General features: G+C 44.2%; 2 protein-coding genes across 2 annotated transcripts in view; one reads left to right on the plus strand and one right to left on the minus strand.

Moving 5' to 3' along the window:
• The window catches only part of T265_02224 (hypothetical protein), a gene marked incomplete at both ends in the record, with an annotated part of 11,644 nt that extends 529 nt beyond the window's left edge, over positions 1-11,115 (minus strand). The window contains 4 exons of the mRNA XM_009166412.1: positions 1-188; positions 4,131-4,742; positions 6,406-6,869; positions 10,689-11,115. The exon at positions 1-188 is cut by the window's left edge and continues 529 nt beyond it. Coding sequence (XP_009164676.1) covers positions 1-188; positions 4,131-4,742; positions 6,406-6,869; positions 10,689-10,911 — 1,487 coding nt within the window. The remainder of the gene's footprint in view (positions 189-4,130; positions 4,743-6,405; positions 6,870-10,688) is intronic.
• A 10,535-nt stretch (positions 11,116-21,650) lies between these two features.
• The window catches only part of T265_02225 (hypothetical protein), a gene marked incomplete at both ends in the record, with an annotated part of 9,343 nt that continues 9,082 nt past the window's right edge, over positions 21,651-21,911 (plus strand). The window contains one exon of the mRNA XM_009166413.1: positions 21,651-21,737. Coding sequence (XP_009164677.1) covers positions 21,651-21,737 — 87 coding nt within the window. The remainder of the gene's footprint in view (positions 21,738-21,911) is intronic.

Here is a 21,911-nt window from a genome sequence, read left to right on the forward strand (position 1 = left end):
CCCAGTGGTCCCGCGTTGCTGTTGTTGTTGTTGTTAGCGTTAGCGTTGTTGCTAGTGTTGACATTATCAGCTGCCCCAGTGTTACCAGTGTGTGCACGTGGTGGGGTCTGCGAGCTTGTCTTGTTTAATTCTCCGGGAATAAAGTATGGAGGAGGTGCGTACGCGTTGGCAGGAATTTTCAAAGCATCCTGTAAATAATTGAGCAATCAAGTTTGCCGTTGCGAATTCCGAAGTATAGTTAAGAGTAGCAGTGGTTCAGAATTGTGTGGTACTCAATCACAAAAGACAATGATTAGAACACTGTTTATCGCCACAAAACGAAGCAAGAACCAGATATTTGAGTAAAGGTACTTAAGATGCTACCAAAACTAATCGTCTCACTACTATGGATTTAACAGGCAAGTGGGTACGCACCACGCGAAAAGTTTAATGGTATGATGAGTATTTCTCGCTCATCCATGGAGTCTTGTGTCGTCTGGTATCTTGAAACCAATCGGTTTACAATTATCCCATCTTAGTGGGCACCCTAAAGGACAATAACCGGAAGTCAGTTAAGGTCAACTCTATTCATGACAAACTCTGGCTGGTAACAGCTCTTTAGTCAGTCATTGGTTGTCGACTGACAGTGAGAAACAGTTTCAGACTGACAAATCTAAAAAAACTTCGTTTTTCAACGTTGCGCCGTTTCATGAGGCTGCGAATTTTACGTGACTATGTTAAACACTGATACCAAGCCGAAACTGAAAGTGCCCCCTACGGGGACGGTAATAACATCTGTACTCCGAAAAAATTCACCGGTATCGGGTACAATGGATACTTCTATAGCCAGTGTGTCTAATGACGGCTACCATTCAACAACACTCAGTGTCAGGTACGTGGGTGCTATTTTGATTGTCAATAACCTCACAAAGATGCAGAGGATCATGGTATCAAGCCGCAGTATTTAGCATGAAGGAGATGACAGCATGGCAGTTCTGAACACTTAAGTGCATTGGTTCAAACATCGTATAACTCGCAGGATTGACTGTTGTTAACATGCAGTCGTCAATACCTGCAGTTCGCAAGACTCACCACCATGAAATATGGCCGAGGCTTAGAGAAAACTCTGTACGACAAGTATGTAAATCTAACCCTATGAAATCAGAAAGCGTACTCATGATGCTCTTTTGGCTCAGGAAGTCATCCATAGGCATTCACCATCCAACGCTCGAAGGCCAAACACATTCAGTCTATCCTTGAAGCTGTGGTGACCCTATGCCCACCATAGACGATGACGGCCAGCATGTGCCATTCAACGCGTATGAAGCGTGATCCTTTATAGTTGCAACCAGTTTCCAGTTCAAGCATCCAAAGTACCTCTGTCTCAATATGCCGAACTGCTGTAATTTATCGTCTCACAGGGCACTCGACAACTTACTTAGACAGACAGAATTTGTTTGAAAACGTCGATGTAGTGATAGTTTCGGTATGTTTATTGGTTGCTGACCAGGTAGGTAGCTGTTGGTTTGTTCGATGAGATTGGTAATCAGCTTGCAGAAATTTTGTCACCAATAGAGATATAAACAGTACACCCTCCCTTTCTGCATATGTTTATTTTACCTACGGAATTGCATCTGATATCCCTCGATGTGACAAGATAATCGGGGAACAGCCCTCTGGAAATTTCATTGGTGTGCTTGTAATGCGCGCTGCGTGTTGGTCGATGGGTTTGTTGGATAACTTCTGTCCGGCAGTTTTCGTCGTTGTTTTGATTCGATAGCTCACAATTCGTTTCGTATCAGATCTGTCTTCCACCTTCTTCCGCTGGTTAATCCGATACTATTCTTAGTGGCTTTCTCCAGTTTTCATCTCATTTTTTTCATTTCTCATTTCCCATTTTCGCCTTCCACAACATGCACTGCGTTGTGATTTGATTCTCTTGAGCGTGACTGATTGGTTGCGTTTTCCTGCCTTCTTTTTGCGCCAAATCGAAACTGTTCATCAGATCCATTTTTTCGCTTTCGACGGCATTCTTCAGTGTTCGCATGCTTGTGGACTACCGTTGTGTCGTGCTATCGTAAACTATTGGAATCATTCAGGTAATGCTAATGATACGTGGAAGTGCGAATCCGTTTGCCCTGAGCGACCGTCATATAGAATTTATCTAGTATGTAATTTCGCGAAATACTTCATATAAGCGTCTTTCTTCTTCGAACTAGGAATTCATGATGCGACAGTATCTCATCTTCCTGAAAGCATCTGTATACAGCTTTGTTTGTAACAGTGTTTGACACAGTCCTTGCGCTTAACTGTGTGTGACCACTATCCAAATCCGTACCCTATTGCGTGCTTCTTGCTACGCGATACCCAATCAAGCGAGCTAGATATGCACTTATCAATTTGGGATGCAGTGCGGTCAGCCTCCCTACATAGAGCCCTTACTCAGGTAAACAGTGATGAGGCAACATTAGCGAATGCTGCATTAGGGTGGGACGACGAGCGATTACAAACGACATCAGTGTCGGCATACTTTTGGTTGACGGTGCATCTTGGTTTTCAGTCCTGTGCCACTTACCTTGTCTACACCTCCACACTAAATCACACGTGGGAGTTCCAGTTACCAGGTCGTCATTGTGGAACTCACTGGACGAATCCCACTTAGTCACGACAAAGATGAGAGCACTATTGAGAAGAGCACTAATACGTGTACTCTATACCCACTAGGGAGTGAATCAGAACAATTATTACTCCATGTAAACCAGGGGAGACTTGACGACACTCGGAGTCCCAAGTACAGATAACATGGCAGGAGTACTCCAGAAGGGAAACCCCGTGCCCTGTATTGGTATATTTGAATGACCGCCCTCCGGTAAATAGAATCAGGGACTGTGTAGACAAACGTATACTACGCTATTGCCTATATAGGATAAATGGTCAAAGATCATACAAGAACTGGAAGGAACAAGATGAAACAGACCAGCAGAAAACAGGTGAACATCGAGTACCAACCATGACCCACAAACGGCGCAACATGCATTAAACACACGATACAAAATACCCTTGCAGTCATGGCAACCGATGGCCGGGACGGAAATCTCTAATTGTCTCAGTGAAGGTAGACTAGAACCGGGTAGCATTTGGTAAGCGGTGCAAGGTTAACACAGTAGACAGTGATGGTATGAGGTTATCAAAGAGTGGTTAAGATGTGTAGTATAATGTTTCAACCGATCAGATTCACTCAAGCTGCTCCAATCCTTTTTTCAAACCACTTAGTAACTAGCAACCATCAAAAAGCAACAATATTCTGTAGGTTGAAACTATCGAATGAAGTTACGTGACCCGTAAGAACGAAGTTTCTCCCAATACCAACCTAAGACACAGTCGTCTAACACCGACTAAAGAGAAGTTTCAATCGATTTGGCATGCTATTTGAGGATATTCATCCGTTTTCTGTCAACCTTAAAACGCAGCCAACCTAGTAGCCTACTCAGCTAGACGAAATGAGTTTTCTGGTGAAAAAAAAACTGAAAAGTCGCCTAGTAATAAATCGACGGACTGTTCACAGTTCTTCCATAACAATAATCCAAATGTTATTTTTCCAGTTTCCGTTGTTTTCAGCTACAAATCATGCACCCAAGTAATGCTCACCGAGAATGGGGAGAACGATGACAAGTCGACAATGAATTAGGAACGATAGTGCAAGCACTTCAATGACATTAACTGGATCTACATTTCCACGCATAGGCCAGTGGGAACCCAGGCTACTTAAGATCCAATCGGAGTAAAATTTTGAAAGTTGATTTACTCAGTCGTATTAACCTCTTGCGCTTCCCTGCTGTAGTATCGAACTGCTCGAGATACACAAATACATTATTGCTAATATTCTTCAGTGTCCAGTTGCTCGAAACTATGAAGCAAACTAAACAATTTTCAAGACTTTCGATGGGGGTCGCCTGAGAAGCTTACTTAGATAAGACAATACTCCCTCATGGTAAACAGTAACGGGACGCTACAGCACAGAAAATAAGCGCAAACTATGTGCATTCCCTAACCAAAACTGTAAAACCAGAACTAAGGAAAACCACACATCCACATAAGGTAAATATTTGCCAGCTTTGACTACCAAAACTAAGGAAAACTATTGCACTCACGTCGTAATTGGGAAGGTCATTGCTTTGATCGTAAGTAGCAGGAGGTCGCTGAGCACTATGCGTATCACCTTCCGCAGCGGGGAACAAAGGATTATCCGTGGTTGCACGTGCATTGCCACGAAGCAGACTGGACCGGCGTCCGGTACCCAGAAATCCCCATATCGAAGGGAAAAACGAAAATGGATCGTTCGACCATTCTCCATGATCCGGACGGTGGTACGTCAGCATCAGATATTTGTAGCAATCCCATACCATACCGAGGCAGTAGGCTTTGAAAGCCAGAAATGTGCATGAGATAGAGAGCATCAAGAATGTTAGACTGGTGGAGTTGATGTACATCGATCCGTTCTGTAAGAAGTGGGAAGAGTGCACGTGCATGCCACGAAGCAGACTGGACCGGCGTCCGGTACCCAGAAATCCCCATATCGAAGGGAAAAACGAAAATGGATCGTTCGACCATTCTCCATGATCCGGACGGTGGTACGTCAGCATCAGATATTTGTAGCAATCCCATACCATACCGAGGCAGTAGGCTTTGAAAGCCAGAAATGTGCATGAGATAGAGAGCATCAAGAATGTTAGACTGGTGGAGTTGATGTACATCGATCCGTTCTGTAAGAAGTGGGAAGAGAAAGTACGGCCACCAAAAAAGTTGACAGGAGAATCTTGAGGGAAGCAGATCGAAAGTGAAAGCGTGAAAGACAACAAAACTCACTTACAGTAATGAACAGCATCTAAAGCAGAGGGCACCTCCAGGTTATCTCCCTAACCTCATTATACACATACTCTTATCCCCAACGTTTCCCCAATGCAGTAAAAAAATGGATCCATCTAACCAGAGCCAAACAGCCGCAGATCAACGGAATGAGCAAAAAGTACGGTCAGTCAGATTAGAAAAATAAGCTTGACCACTTAAATAAGACAAGCTATAACATTTATCGACTGGACAGTCAGTTGTTAATAGCCGCATAGCCAATGAGTGTTCTCAAGGCCCAAGATGGCAGCGGCCAAGTGTCAATTACACAGTTCCATTTGCTACCAGAATATGAAACACAGATTAGCTAGTGAATGGTGCAGATAGTGAGTGTTCGGACAGCTGTATATTAAATCGATCCGGGAAGTCAAAATCAAAACTCCTCGAAAAACGTTCAAACCTGAAGCAGCGACGACAACCGAATCGTTTTTTCATATATTAGACTAAGTAGGACTGATGTGTCTCAAGAACTTGTTTAGTGAAAATAACTACGCGGAACTCACCTAAAAGCGGATGTCATCAGTCCTTCAGGTTGCGACAACTGAACAGGTGCTGCTCGATGTCCTTGTAAGCATAAAAATGTGGATCACGAATCCTAATAAGACTGATGTGCTCGTATTCTGAAGAATCTATTCCCATGAGTTCTGTCATCATTATCAAAAGTCATCGGTGAGGGCTGAGCGAGTTCGACATGGGTCATTCTGCATAAAAACAGGCGTGCGTCTCTGAAGTTTGGACAGAGCTACCTACGAAAGCGATCCGCTTACTCATAAGAATCCACTAATACTCTCATTATAACGGTCCCTTTGAATGTAGAAAAAAGCGACAGCTGAGGGTGCTGACCTAACAAATTTGGCGTGGAAGAAGACTGTTGGCAAACACACACAAAAATCTTTCAGCTGTAGCACCCTTTCGGTGCCTAACTGCCATGTCACCCGAAGGTTGCACGAGGGCTGGGATACTACCAGGTCGCCCAAGCCTACAGAGGTGAAGTCGAGTGGCAGAGGTCGGATTCGAACCACGAACCTTCCGGTCAGTAAATTCGCGCTCTAACCACTTGGGCCATCTCGCCCCTGGCAAACACAAAACAAAAACAGGCATCCTTTTTTCTCCTTCCCCCTCCAAGAAAAAGACGTCACTACCACGACGTAGAAATACGTGGTTGAGGTCTCTGATATACAGAGTACGTGAGTGAGTACAAACTAGCAGAGGGTTCGGCCTGCCGTCTTCTCACCTCATGACTACCATGCAGCCCAAACAACACAGGCGGCCGGAACTACTGCAAGGTTGCTAGGGGCTGGTTGCAAGGGGCTAGGTGGACATCGGTACGTTATACCACAATTTCAAGGAAATTCGAAAGTAGTTATCGAGACATGCCAGTTAATGGATACAATGCGAACAAGCAATCTGTGGGAAGCACAAAGGTCAGCAAGCTACTCAGAGATATACGGTACAGGTTTTAGTTGGCCCACTAAAACGCTGAAAAAGGACTATGTACAACAACGATGGCGAATCACCTACCTTCATATGAAGCCAGAACCGCACATCCGACGTGGATGACATGTAACCCACAACAGTTAGGAGAGATATGATGAAATCAAAAACTTGCAGAAAAAAGAATGGTAAAAGATGAGTGGGTTGTCTGGCCACTGCACCATGAACCAGGAAACAACAAAAGGCCAAAGAAAACGTAGATAGACACAGAGCAAAATAAGGACTGAAGTGACGACGATGTTTGATGGTGACAGCAGGATCAGTGTTCTTGTAGGTATCGAGTATGAAACCACGTGGGCCATCCGCAAGCGCCTGATCACTATCATTTTCTGCATTAACATCATCGGCAGCTCGGACGGGTTCTGTAGATGATCCCTCTGTATTGGTTTTATCTGGCTGACGTTGCTGCTGCTGGGGTGGAACTGCCAACGTGTCCTGTAGGTCCGATATTCCCGGGACCAAATGAAGAATGATGGAAAGAGCATGAGAGCCTGTGGAACAATAGACAGAGCGACAGAATACGTTGGTTAGAGGTGAGATAAACAAAACCAGAAGACAGATGTTGTACGATACTAATTCCCTTTACTTTCATACGGCAGACCATCAAAACTACGATTAGGGCCTACATTGCGAACAGGGAAAATCTATGCTCCTCTCGTAGGAATCTTAAGCTTGCAATATCGGATTTTGCATAGAACGGAAACTAAACAAGGAACCGTCGATAGGAGACACTTAACTTTCTCATCACTTCCCGGTAGGATCTGGAAGATCTGACGGCAGAACAACTCTCACTTGTTCGACGGGTTGAATGGAAAGGTCATAGGTGGTACATTTAGGCCATTGAAGTATCTACTACGTAGATACTGAACCGCGGATCCAAGTAGTACACTTTCAACAGGAGCCAAGAAACTCACTTATTCCATCTAAAGAATATTCATTTCCAGAGACTGAAAAACATGGGCGCAACAGCGTCCAGCCTAGGCCTGTGTACGACACAAGATTCGAATTTTGTTAAGTCACCCTCCAACGTCATCGTAAGTCCTAGCTGAGTTGCACGTGTCATGGTTGTGTTGTTAGCTGTAAGTGTCATCTTTACTGAGTGATTGCCTGAATTGGTGTCATCTTATTAGCTAGGAAAATATGTAGATTCCGGAAACCCCACAAAAAACTACTGCAAATAAAAACTAACCATTCAGCTGTAACACCCTATCGGTGCTGAGCAGTCATGCCACCCGATGTAAGCACGAGAATTGAGATGCTACCAGCTTGCTAGCCCGGGTTATAGTCAGGGGCCTTCCAATCAATAATCTCGTGCCTTAACCACCGCATAGTTTCCCGACTCGTGTGCAGTACCATAAACCGACTGGGTGTACTTTCATCGTCCGTGTGCACCACTATACTGCAGACTGGTGAACAAACAAAATAATAACCCGTGGACCAGAAGAATTCGAATTAAATGTTTAACTACAGTGGTAATCGAACCAAGGCCGGTTAAGCGCAGTAATCTTAAAATGAACTACAAACTATTCATCCTTAGTGGAGCATAACTGTACTGCGGGTTATAAGCATCTGATCTACATTAAAAAGAACGATAACTAGAAACATGTCCACATCGAGTAGTGTCATGCTAGTCGCCACCTACGTTAGTGATTCCGCCAAGAACGATTGTTACACCTTATGCATTAGAAAGGCCCAACGACACAAGTTCTGAGACAGCACTGCTTGGAACTTTAATGAGCTTTTCGACCGCCACTTCCGGCTTCCCTTTCTTTAGACTCGCAGGTAGACGTAATCTCCGAGTATACGACTACATTTATGTATGATCTGGTGCTTAAGTATGAAAGCTGGTTGACGAAGTCTGGGAACACATCTATCTGATGAGTCCCAGGAAGAATGAAACCGGTGATGGAGTACGTAGAGTTTTCGTTAAACTTACAGTGGTATTATGCCCAAAATACGTCATATGGCACTCTGCGAGTTATATAGTAGACGTTTGGTTGAGTTTGATACAACTAGGCAAATTTCCCTGGCTCAAACTTGTGTTACGCATGTCCGAAGACCGTTTATCTTAACAAGGCTTATTAACCCTACTAGTTTTAGAATAAGTATCAACATGAAAGAGTAAGACAGATTAGGATAATAAAACATTTCGATCAGGCTGGTGTACGCCTTCCGCCAAGCTGTAGACGCATACCCTCCCTGTACAACTAAATGCCCAAACCATTAATACTTTTATGTTCACTCAATTACCCTCATCTCTTAAATTTGCCTCCTTCGCTTCGCCTCTGCTTTTCAGCGCTTTGCCTTCAATCGTCGGTAGTCAAGATTTGTGGCGACTAAAAATACTGTACACGGCCCATGGTTGCGAAACACTACAGAAGACAAACGTATAGAGCGATAACCATTGTTGATTTCGAAAACATGTGCGTCAGATATGCCACTCAAACGGTAATGAAGTCCATCGATCAAATTCAAACAGTATTCATATGGTCAGGAGTGCAGAGAAATTTCAAAAATTCCAGGCAAACGTTATTTCTGACAGCCTTGATATTGCAGTTGTATGGAGTATATAGAGGAAAGATGGACAGGTTGGTCACCGGCAATCAAATCTGATGAACCCGATCGGTTATTCATAGAAATTAAACTGAACGAGGTGTTCCGGTTCTCATGCCCTACACTAGTCCCGCTTCGTCTTAACCATCAAATAGTAAAGAAACAATAACGCCTCACGCTAAGATTCTTCAAGGCAGCGAAGTCTCCTGTGATGTGACCTGATTTGAAGGTGGCATGAATAGTGTTGAACCGAGAAGTGTATCCAAAAGATGTCTGTTGACCTACCTTGAACAGCACTGATGCAAAGCGCCACTACTTACGGCCGATTCTTCCTCCAAGAGGATAGCACTTATACACTTCAGAGGGACGGCCGAAACAAAATGCAAATAACAAGATCAGAAGTCAACGCCTTCGATATTGATTGCTATAGGCAGTTGGCTAACACATTTCACCCACCGTTTCTTGTTTGAGTGTTCGGCTGTCAGGTCTCCTTATTTTTGCTGAACACGGCATGGACATATTTTTAAGAGGTAACACGAAGTATGTAAGAACCAAGTCACCAGCGTCCGAGCTCTCTATTTGCAGCTTCGTTCAGTCATCTGTAGATTTTGTGGTTCCACGTCGGTATTTGGAAAATGGTAGTCATGTTAAGACGCTACTTTAATGCCAAGTTGGAGAAGCGCACTGCATTGTTCGAAGCAGGAAAGTCCTTCCGGGGTTGTTGGACAGACATCTTACATTCGAGGCGACCTGGTTTACACGGTGGCTAAGGGAGCGTCATACCAACGTGATTTGACCGATTTGGACATCTTCGAGTAGTGACGAGGAGATATAGCGACCTCATTCGCCGAACACTCCCGAATTCATTCGTGTTAACCAACTTCTCTAAACGGACACTAAATGGACGACATGCAGGTAAACACTGCTCTATGGAGACACTACAAAATCAACCTTTGAACGGAGCTCTGCGTGTACAATAAGGCCGCTCAACACGTACCACTTCCGATCAGGCAACTGGCGCTTAACGCAATTACCGAAAGAACATCGGATTAGTAGGGTACCTAGCAACAGTACCAGAGAATCGTCCAGTGATGGCAGCTGTTCCACAGAGCTGCCGTACAACTCAAATGAAGATGGGTTGTCCAAACCTAGACAAGAGCATTCGGAAAAACCAGGGTCGGGTTTGAACGATGGATCTTTCGGACAGCTGACTATCAGCATAGCTCCAACACTTTAATAAATGATCTGGCAGTGCAGATGACTTAGACGCATACCAGATTTCCTAATGCGCAACCGGATAGTGTAGCCGTACTCTAAATGTTGGTATCGCTAAAACGACTTAGAGGTCCTGCTACCACGACCACCTTTAATCCCATCCCTTGGTACCCCTGCTCCTCTCGGCTTTTGACTTTCTGTGCACCCTGACTACATCTCCCTTTTTCCGCTTCCGCCGTGATTCGAATGACATCGATAACAATCCTGGTTTGTCCATGTAAAAGCCTTTAGGAAACCCGTTCTCTTCCCATCACGAAATGTATCATACCACTGTATATCCGTTCTCACAAAATTAAAATTCATGGGATTATGTTTGTTGCGGTATTTTGGATATGGTCCTCTATCCCTGTCTTTCCATGTTGGGACAAGTCAACATGACCATTCATCCCAAATTCTCGTTGGGTTCACCTGTGCCAAAGAACACAGTAGTTATGGTTTGTAGATCTAGTTTTATTAGCACTGTATGAAATGAGAAAACTTACGTCCACCGGATCTATCACTAGATACGACAGCATAACCATGGCCCTTGTCAACAGTGCTGATAGACGACTGCAACATATCCGGACGCAATGCAGACAGAATGAGAAGGGAAATGCATACAAGGTGTAAGACGATTTGGCCTATTCCCAGAAGGATTGTGCCAGTTCTAACGTGCAGACAGAAACAACATGTGTAACGGCGCTGATGGTCCGGCAAACGAACCATGCTGCTAAGTATATGACGTAAGATCCGAAGTTTTCAGTACTTCAAAAGGTCTGTTGAGCGGAAATTGAAATTCTGTGGCTAGGGGTGAACTAAATATCCCATCACATAGATGGCTTCGTGAAAAATAACACTACTTCCGCTTTCACCGAGCACAGAGCACACAGTGAACTCAGCGTTTGACCAGACTACACGAGTAGGCCCGGGCCCGTGAATACTTGGACGCCATTGGTGGAAAATGAGAACGGAGGAAAGTGACACAACGGACGAAAGTAGCTCAGAAAATCGCTTGTAATATTGTACTTCTTTCACCCCTTGCACAGTTGTACGTTCACACTTTTTGAGTCAATTTCAAGGGTGAACTAACGGGGGACATGTTGCTACCGCTAGTCTAACCTATTAATACGGTATCGTTAGTGACGCGATTTCGAAAAGTTCAGTGACGGAAAAGACCTAAAGCAAATCAGCACGCTTAAAATCCACCACTTGGCCCACAGAAGTAAGCTACGCCATTTTAACTGGGAAAATCGACAAATTATTCCGCCATTCTCCAACAGAACCAGTGTCGAATATTATTTACTTGGCGTAAATTAGACTCAAAGACACTGTTTCAGTTCTGTCCACTGAAAGCTTAAAAATTCTCGTTCTCCCCTTTTAATAGGTCGTGCAGCTGCTTTCACTCCCGATGAAGGGACCAATACGCGGTGGAAACTGAGCCAATCAAAATGCAGGTTCTGCCCAAAGCAGGTATACAAAGCGGATGCTTCTTGTTAAATAAACCGCCACTGTAAGGAATTAGTCAGTGAACTAACAAACGAGGGACTTATTTCATTATTCTTAACCACAACAGCAACTACGGCGAATACGCTGAAGGCGTGTGGAATTAAGCAGCATAGCACTGTACTAAACTTTTATGAGAGTCAAGGATACATACATCCAGATTGGGCTTCAGCTGCGTTCTTCATCCGTGTGGCGGGTCATTGGCGTTCGAAATTGCATATCCTTAAGTTAGGCAGTTAGCCCTCATGTCCCTACATCCTGTGGTAGGAGTGTTCAACATTCGTGTGCCTAAACCACCTTTCGGAAGTGGGTAGGTTGACATCAGATACACGTAGGTGTTTGTAGACCCCTGTAGTTCATCGGTTTCGAGCCAAGTGCCCGGGAGAATTCCGCATTCTTCAGCCCTAGGTTAGTGTACATGCACTGCAGAATCTCGGAATCTGTCAAAGTTAGGAATGGGACAGGTGTTCTTCTCTTCATGACCTCATCTGCGAAACCGTTTTTTGGCTTGATAAGAACGGCAGAATCTCTCTGTCAAAGTTAGGAATGGGACAGGTGTTCTTCTCTTCATGACCTCATCTGCGAAACCGTTTTTTGGCTTGATAAGAACGTATTGGAAGGCAGCCGGATGCCGGTGTATTTTTCGCGCCTAACTTGCGAAATGTTTTACGTCTTCAATACCATATATCACAGAGGTACATCCAGACTCTCCAAAGAGCGTCATGCGCACGCGTCTTTCTACGCCAGGTTGTGGGTTTTGGTCTACAGGACGAGGTTCCGTAGAATCCATATCCACAAGGAGCTGTTTGGAATCTAAGATATTAACCGGAGAAAAGCGTTAGGGTCCGGATAGCTTCCGGCATATTAGTGGCAAAGATCCGGAAATCGTATGCCCTCAAACGAGGGACTCCTAGTGACACTGTCGAGGAGGACTTCAACGCCGTGACTATTTAGACGTTATGGCCTGGCGTGTAATGAACTACCACGGCCCATCGCATTACTACATTTTTAGTGCGGGAAGCCTTCGTTTTGTAGTAGTTGACTGCAGGGCTTCAGTCAGAGACTCCCCATAAGTCTAGTAATAAGACACCCGATGCTGGTATTTCGATTACTGTCCGAGTTAAACTATCACTGGGACCGAGGACGCTCGTAACGGATGTGAGGTTGCTTACGATTCCGTGTTGCGTGCGGAGCATTGATTGTGGGCAGAATACCGAAAGATATGACCGTGTTGACGTCGCCATAATAAATTCACGACTGGTGTCATTTGTGGTTGCCCAGATCAGTCGCAGGAAAAATGGCGTGTTGCTCCACGTAGATCAGGTCATAACTAAAGTGTCAAAATATAAATGCAACGGATATTGAGGACAGGGACACTTATCAGGGTTTGTACGATTTTTAAAGAACACACCAAAACAGATGCTAGTCAGACCTGTACGAGAGATTGTGTAGCTGTCGATAGCTGAGTTTATGGCCACTGTCACGAAAAGCTGGACCAGGATGAAGAATTTGCCATACGGACGAATATATATTGAGTCTCAGAATCACTTTTTACAATGAAACCGTAGGAATTCATTGGGGCCGCCGTTGGAGCTATTGGGGTGTAAAAGTGCATTGAAGTAGTTAGCTTTTGCTAACGTACAGGAGGGAACGCAAACTGTAGAGAAAAACATTGACTCCACGAGGAGGATGTTTCAACCCCAATGAACGCTTTGGTGGATTTGAACGAACTGGACCCAGAGGCAGCTAGGGGTCACGTTAACATTCTGTTGGCAGCCGGGGTCCCGAGTGCAAGTGATCAGTCCAGAGTAAGGAGAAAATACCTGTGTATACGCCATAAGCTTAGGTATGGCCCTGCTGTTCCTTAATTGCACTAACATACTTTGGTTTGCGGACAGCCTCTGAGGTGCGTCCTGATTGTGTCGTTTGGACCAGGGCGGGGCGATTCTGTGAGTACTGAAATTTTTGTTGACCAGTGGGATCCACTCAGGTAGAACAAAGCTGATGTGGAAACAGGTGTTTTCAGTTCAGTTGTGCGCCATTCAGATTCCAAGCGAGGAAGAGGAGGGCCAGTTGAAAACAATAGTTGTTGATAGGAGTAGCAACTGCCGAAAATCAAACCTTATAGGAAGGCATGGAGTGAGGTCAATAGAATCCGGTGGTTGTGCACGGGATATAAGACGTCGCGGATGCAGTCATTAGAAAATAACTTCAAGTTTGTTACAGTTGGGGCAGAGAAAGTATTTCGGTAATGCATACAGGATTAGGTGGGTTTGTACTAGCAATCAAGAGGTGTCTACACCTATCAACGTATTGCAATGTGAGAGTTGAGTTTCGTACGTATATCGGTATAGCCAAACAAACTAGAAATCCAGAATTCAGCGAAGCGTAACAACCAGCATGTATGCATTCAAACTGGCTTAAATGTACAGCATATGGAATATTAAAACAAGAGAATCATGAATACAGCAATGAATAGAGTATCAAACATGTTCATCACATTCGCCACACCTTGAAGGAGCGTGTGGATGTTTATAGTCCAGTGGTGGACGTGATCACAATCTTTTGGATCTTCTCGGAATGGAAACTTCAGACTCTTCACAGGTTGTGTGCTCTTCAGATACGTGTTGTTCAGATACCATAAGATCATCTGCAAAGGATTCATTAGTGTTTGAAACAGCAGGAGTGCCGTTAACAGGCTGACCTCTGGTATTGTACTCAAGCTGGTCAATGTGTATCCGATGACCAGAGAGATCATCCAAATCGAGAATTGTGACCATTCGTTTGCCATTTGATAAGAGTACTATTCCTGTAGCAGGCCGCAAATCATTACCCTAGAAAAATGTAACATCAGTCGTTTTGGCACAGTCAAAACGTGTATGCAACGAACGAGATTTAAATAGAAGCGCAGGACTCTTTCCAGTAACGGAATGGACGGCGTTCCTGTATTGCATTAGAAAATTATCAACCCCACGGTCCAATTCCACAAAAGTAGTAAGAGAGAGTGCAATAATGGCAGAATTTAGTGTTCGGACAAAATTTTCAGCAAGTCCATTCGACTGGGGATGTCACGGAGCAGTAAACAGATGCCGACATCCAAGACCCTTCAACCATTCTTCGAGGAATTTTGCAGTGAAGTGTGTGCCGTTGTCGGTGACCAAAACAGTTGGTACACTTTCATGGCAGAAGACTTTCCTCAATGCCTGCTGAGTGAATTTGGCACTTAGAGACTTGGTCAGAAAAACTTTAGGCCAACGTGAATATGCGTCAGTAACGACTAAAGCATAACATTTGTCGAGAACAGGACCACAGTAGTCGGCATGAGCTCGTTGAAACGCCTGACGAACACGCTCGTGCAAGCCAAATGGAACAACTCGTCTCCTGGGTATTTGCATGCCACCTGCAGGCTTAGGACATTTAAGAATCGGTTGTTTCATTTCGTTCTCATTCACATAAGTCGGTAAGGTGATACTGGTTTGCAGTGAGCGCAGAACCTTGAGTCCGACAATCGTTGAGATTGAAACCGACGTTGAAACCAAGAAATAACAATTGATGGAGGTAGCTTGGGGCAACCTCACAGGGATCGTGCCAACTAAAGGTACAGAATGTCCAGTGATACCGCGAATGATAATATCTGCAGGCACTATCACGGCACTGGAGTAGAATGCAGTTGGATCTGATTGTGGAATAATCGACTAAACACTACCAGCATCAACAGTGAAGTCATGTTTTGACCAGAAGCGGATATCAACGTTTCAAAAACGTGACGAATTTTGGGACAAAACAGATAGAGAAAGAGTATATATATCTTCCGATAATGCCTTCACGCCACTATTTGGGTCAGAAGTTAAGTAACAGAACTTCTTGGACTTACAGACGAGTTGAGTTTGTCCTGTTTTACCGCAGATAAAACTCTTCGCTCGTCTGTGAGGGCATGAATATCTGGAATGGCTTCGTCCACATTTTCCAAATCTTCGAACCATCGGATTAGAGCAGCGAACAGTGAAGTGGCGTATTGACGAATTTGGGGCACGAGAATTATTTTGAGGTTTGGATTGATTGTTCGTCTGCATCCTTGAATTATTTCTTTTAGAATAACGTAACAAGACTGCTTCCTCAGTCTTCGTTACATGCTTCACATCTTCATACTGCTAACATATTTTTCGAATAGTTTGAAATTCCTGATCCGGAGAGAGCAGTAGCTTCTGTTGTAATTCGGGCAGTTGAATGCAAGCAATGAGCCTATCACGCAGCTGGTCTTCCAATTGGGCACCGTAGTCACATTTGGATGCCTGTGTCTGCAGCTGCAATACGAAATCACGAACCGACTGAGAATGAGAGCGGGTCAACATATTTAATCTAGCTCCTTCGGCTGCTACGAAGTTAATCGGCTTGAAGTGTTGAAGAACGTTTTTCTTCGATACATTGCAGGAAGTATCGATTGGAGATTCAGGATACACCAAATTCTTGATCAACGTATACGCCTCCTTGCCAACGAAAAGTAGGAAGTATGCAATAAGTTTCTTATCATCCATATCGGATTTTGTGAGGCACAATATGTCGAACCGTTCAAAATAATCCTCTACGTCGTGCGCAATTGAATTAGAATCTGGTGTTACTATTTCGGCAGGCATGATGAATCATTCCAATCGCGACGCCAAACTCTGAGAATTACGTCTCGCACGTATATCGGAATAACCGGACGATAAGCACAACCCCTAACCCACCGCTACGCACAACTACACTCCCCAATATCGCACTGATAATGTCACCTCAAGTGGTGATGAAACATTTGCAATCAGCGAAAAAGCCAACGGCCATCTACGCAACATGAGCTACCGACTTTTTCCTCTATAGAAAGTCGTTAATGTGCTAAACAAATGTATTAGGATAGCTGTTTGGTATATGTACGCATTGCAGGAAAACATTTCTTATGCTTTTTGCGGTAAGAGTAGGCTTATCCAAATTCAGCAGGCGACATTTGAAACCTAACTTAATCGGAATATGGCATCCTGGGCGCATTTCCTAACGCCAAAATTGCTTAAAGTGGTTGTCCTGGGTGAATGCTGAGTACATTATTTTTCTTCAACTTTCTAGAAATTGTTGGACTTTATTGTGTATATAACGATGTCTATTGAAAGCGACGCTTCCCAGGGAGCGAAGGAGTGGGGTTTCACGTCCGTTTCAAATCCGGAATACCAGGCACAAATTTACATGTGGGAGGGAATCGCCCGCACTAATAACTATACCGTGGGCTATAGAAGCTCGCACAATTTACACACAAATGCTTCAAGAACCACCATTTTGAGCGCAGTGTATTGTCTAGTCAGATGAGATGCTGAGTTCTAATTCTGTGTTAGCTGATCTTTGAAGGTCGCTCACTTCTGCCAAGCACAAATACATAGAAAGCGTGGGGAAATACATTCTGCATAGGCAGTTTATCCCCGTTGTGATGACTTCGAAAATTTTACGTTTCTAAAAACGATTTCTATTTTCCAGATAACGTTCTGCCACCTAGTTCTGTCGGAATTACTAGGGGAATATTCGCACCAGCTTTAGCGGCTTCCTGTTCATCATCTCGGTTAGAATAACATTTAACCATGAAGCGCTGAACCGGTTGATTTATTAAAAATTTGCAAATATCGGTCTGTGGACGCCGCACACAGGATGTATACCTTAGATACGCCCATGGCGGCAAGGCTGGGAATGAGAAGTGGTTCGAAATAGCATAAACCATTCACAGAAGCTTCTCCCCGTTGATGTGAACTCTGAACTCATCTATTGAATCAAACCAGTCGGCTGAATCATCCTCCAGTGCCGCGCGAATCTATATACAAGCGCTTATTTCAACATGACGGAAAAACCGATGAAGTTCAATAATGAGGGATTTGCCAAAACCACGGATTCCGCATTCGTGGAAATTCCAGAAATTCCGCAAAAACCATGGCTGTTTTTTGAGAACGTTTGTCTCGTGACATTAAAACACTAGATTCCTGTGGAGAAATTTTCTTTGGATTGATGGCTCGCGGAAAAATTAAAATGAAATTCCTGTTGCTCTAGCCTCACCTAGACGTTCTTGTTCAGTCTATTATTCTATGATACAAGAGCTGTGTGGATCGTGCGCTGACGCCCTCCTTGATGAAATTTTCATCCGTTAAAATTTAGAACACAGAGCTTCGGACTGGGTGCTTCCATTTTAACCACACAGGACTTGAGTCAGTAATTAATGCGCTTTATGATTACTGTTAATTAAAACCAATTTGTTTGTAGGGGATTACACAACCGGTCTTCACCAGCCTAAAGCTGAATATGTCTATCCAACCACTTAGTTGTGTGGTCTCAGTAAGCACCTCCATGAATAGGTAAAATGGTCATAGGCACTTTGAATGTGCACACTGGCTAACTGTGTGCCGGTGGGTTGAAGGAATCTTGCTTCGCTTAAGGTAGGGACGCAACATGGTTTTGAGCGAAGTAGGAGAGTATCGATTGCTTTGCGGCAAGGAAGAGATTTTGCACAGTGAGAATAGAATAGACGAGAGATCAGGAGATATGCGACTGTATCAGCGAGAACAAAATGTCTGTATAATATTGAAGCGCTGCCTGCTCGTCTTCGGTTAACGCTTGCAGTAATTCCAGGTAGCTAACTTTGTTGTTCTATTGTTGCAGACCTGACATGCGAGCAAATTATCGGTGACGCTTTCCAAAAATATCATATTCCTGAGAGCATGTGGATAGTTGAATGCTTGTGCCAAGGCACTCTGCTGATGCTCCTACACCGAAAGGAGTGAGTGCAACAGGCGTCAAGAAGAAACCCCGTCAATAAAACCAGCTGTCCACAGGATATTCTGCATTTCTGATTAATATTGAACCAGAGTTCGGACCGTTTATAGAGACGGTAATAGCCGAATGGTATCTTCGAATGGCGCACGATATCAGAACCTTCAGGAAAACAAAACAAATTTGGAGTTGGATTTCCATACGGCACTATTATTGCTAGACAAATTAAATAACTATGCAAACTTCGACAGTAGATAGTCATCCAAATCAAATGATCCACTTAGACCTATCCGCGTAAAACAGTCACATGTGCATAATGTTGACCACGGAGTGGCTGAATGGCTTAAAGATCGAATGAATATAAGGGAAAAGACGAACAAAAGCCACGTCATACGCATACACTAAACACAAAAGTGGGGCAGGGGTACAAGTGGAGATATAAGTAAAGTGTGGAATTCCAAACGTAAAAGTCATGTACTATAGAGAGATCCGGGCCTCGTGGTTCCAGGGTTGGTAGGCAAAAAGATCTCTTCTTTTCGGCTCCCCACAGTGGTAGGCCTCTGGGCTTTACAACGATTTTTTCTCACTTAATCTGCAAATCGGTTGGCATTTAACGCGCCAATCAGTATGCGCCATCTTGGTGGTTGTTTACTAGCTGGGCTCAAGTAGTTTGCTTTGGACGCTTTGTTGCTAAATGCGGCGGCATTATCAGCACGTAGGTAAGAGTGAAGTGCGTAGAGAAGTCAATAGTTGAGGCCTGTGCCAAACTGGCGCCTCTTCTCTGCTATAAAATGACGAAGCGATGATGTGACTTCAAGCGATGACTAAAAATCTGCGGAGAAAAACAACATGATTGTCAGCCGAGAAAGATTACTACCAACATCCTTTTAAATGTGCAACAATTTGGCCCCGTTTTGTGTCGTAATTTTAGATTGAACCCTCGCGGCTGAGGCTTGCTTGTCCCCGTTTCTACCGAATAATTAGCTTCCGGAAGTTTGAATTATTTCAGCCAGCGCACATTCACTTGAATTTCATGAAATCCTGTTACCTATGAGTTTCCCAGCACCAGTTTCGTTCACATAATATTAATAATGGTTTCTGTTTCCAACTTTTGTTGGCATACCGTTAGACGTATCATAATGTTACATTCAGAATAAAAGCATGACCGGCGGGGATACGGGGTACAAAAGGGATTGGGAAAATGGACGGCATCAAAGGCGATGGGCATTTTCCAATGAAATCGTGGTCACCACTGAACCGGCACAGACAGGGAAGCACATTCACTGCGCTTTTACTGGAGAGAATATCGGGCAAGTTTAGATCATCAGGATTTGAAGGTGGAGAGCGAAAACAAAGCGAGGGAGGGCAAAACAAAGGGCTTCCCGTCTGGTGTAGGCAAATAAAATGTAAACGGTGAAAAATGAGGTAACAGGAGATCAGATCTGTTGGGGCAGCACAGTTGGCGTCTTTAAGACCGTCAAATTGAACCAAAACCTAAAACCACCGCTGGGGCTTCATGACCTTTGATTGTTGGGCTCATAGCCAGGGTTACAAAAAGCGTAAAAGGAGATGCAGAAGTGGGGGGATTAGCAAAGGGGATAAGAATTTCACAAACATGGTGTCGGTAAAACTGTAGAGACGCACTGGTGTGGCTGCTATGGAGTAGGGCATAATAGTTCCTTGAAAGAATGAGATGATGACAGCACATCAGCCGGATCAAGAACTGCATAGAAAGTTATTGGATTTTGCGGGAAGAACAGGCATACAGAAATGGTGAAATTCAAACGAAAGGTTCAGCAAATTGGAATGAATTGGCGGTGAAGAAACTTGGGGTCAGGTGGGGAGCTTGTTCGTATTTGCAGCTAATGAAACGATTGGGCGAGAGGGTGCGGCCGAGAATAGGAAAGGGATAGTTTCGGGTGTGCTATCAGACTTGGTTTGACATTGCCGTGCTGTCACTGGTCTGACGTACTTCAGGTTTTTGAACAGCCCTGTTAACGGACGTTCACATTTAACGTCATTGGGCTGGGATGTGCGGTTCTATGAGCAGCATGATTCTTTTCAGACCGGCCAAGGCAACAAGGGTAGAACCACGTCGTTATAAGGTCTCAAGATTTTTGGTCCATTTCTGGATCTTGTGGATGCAGATCATAGACCAGATAGAGTGGATGACAGCCAACCAGGTCTTCCACGACGGGTATTGCTGAAGTTCAAAGCTTGGGAAGATGAAGGGACTGGATGGGATTAGTGAGACATAGTGGGTTTGAGCAAATATCAAACACAAAAATGTGCATTTATGTACACAGAAAAAAACTTGAAGTGTACCGTGATTAGGGTGATGATAACAGGTGGTTATATGAGACAGGGTAGGAACGGGTTGGTTTTTGGTAGGCTAGCGACCAACGGTTGGGTTTACTAATATATGATATCAAAGTAGGGACCTGGTGCAAGCCGATATTAGCAAGCAGTGTAGTGGTGTGGTTGGGGAAATCAAATGTATAAGGACGGATATGACTGAACTTCCGAGATAATGGACTGGGTTGGAAAAATCTCTGTACATATATTTTTCATTGTAGATAGGTGCGTGTGTTTTGCTTGGTTGACCGAGTGAGGTTTAGGTCGGTACAACTCCAAATCTGACAAGGGCATCTAAACATCTGCACGTCGGTCTATGACATGTGCATCAGAGTGTCCCGAGACCATTTCCATTTGTATTTTGTGAATTCCTTTTTTAACAGACGGGTGGCCGGCTTTTTCCCTTTATCCATTTTTCTCATTGTCTGTAGCTTATAGCTTTGCCACTTGAATGACACAACCGGGACGAGTCCGTCTCAGTAGCAACAAGCAGAAAACAATAGCGCCTTTTTATTGATTTCCTGAATTAAAGACCATGCTCAGAATCACCGGCGATAGGCGAAGCACCGATGCTACCAGAGGAGTTGAGGGCACACGGGCGCACCATGGTGCAGCGCAACAGGACGACACTCCCTGCAGGAAGTACCGGCCACTACATGGGCATTTAACCCCTCGTGAATGCTACCAAATCTGCAAAGCGGCCTACCACCATGCAGTCATAACTGTGGCATGCACATTAATAAAGAACTCAAGGTACCAGACATTTTATCCGTTCATGGGAGAACTAAGCCAGTAAAACAACTCAGTTAGTTCGGACAAGCTAACGACAAATGGCCGCTGGAAAGGGCAGGTCGCGGAGGCAAATAAGGTGGCAGATACCATTGAGACAATCGGGACAAAACGAGAATGAACAGAGCGTATGAACCATGAACAAGTTATGATTAAGCGCGAGCTATCAAGCCAACCAGTGGCATTCCGCACTGTAGTGTGCATGTGCTGAATGGATTGCGAGGTGCATAATCAGATGGCGTAAGACGTACAGCAGATGATGTGAGGGAGTTAAATTTAGCAATAGTGCCTGAAGGTCTGCT

This window comes from Opisthorchis viverrini (assembly GCF_000715545.1).
Source record: "Opisthorchis viverrini unplaced genomic scaffold opera_v5_27, whole genome shotgun sequence".
Classification (NCBI taxonomy): domain Eukaryota; kingdom Metazoa; phylum Platyhelminthes; class Trematoda; order Opisthorchiida; family Opisthorchiidae; genus Opisthorchis; species Opisthorchis viverrini.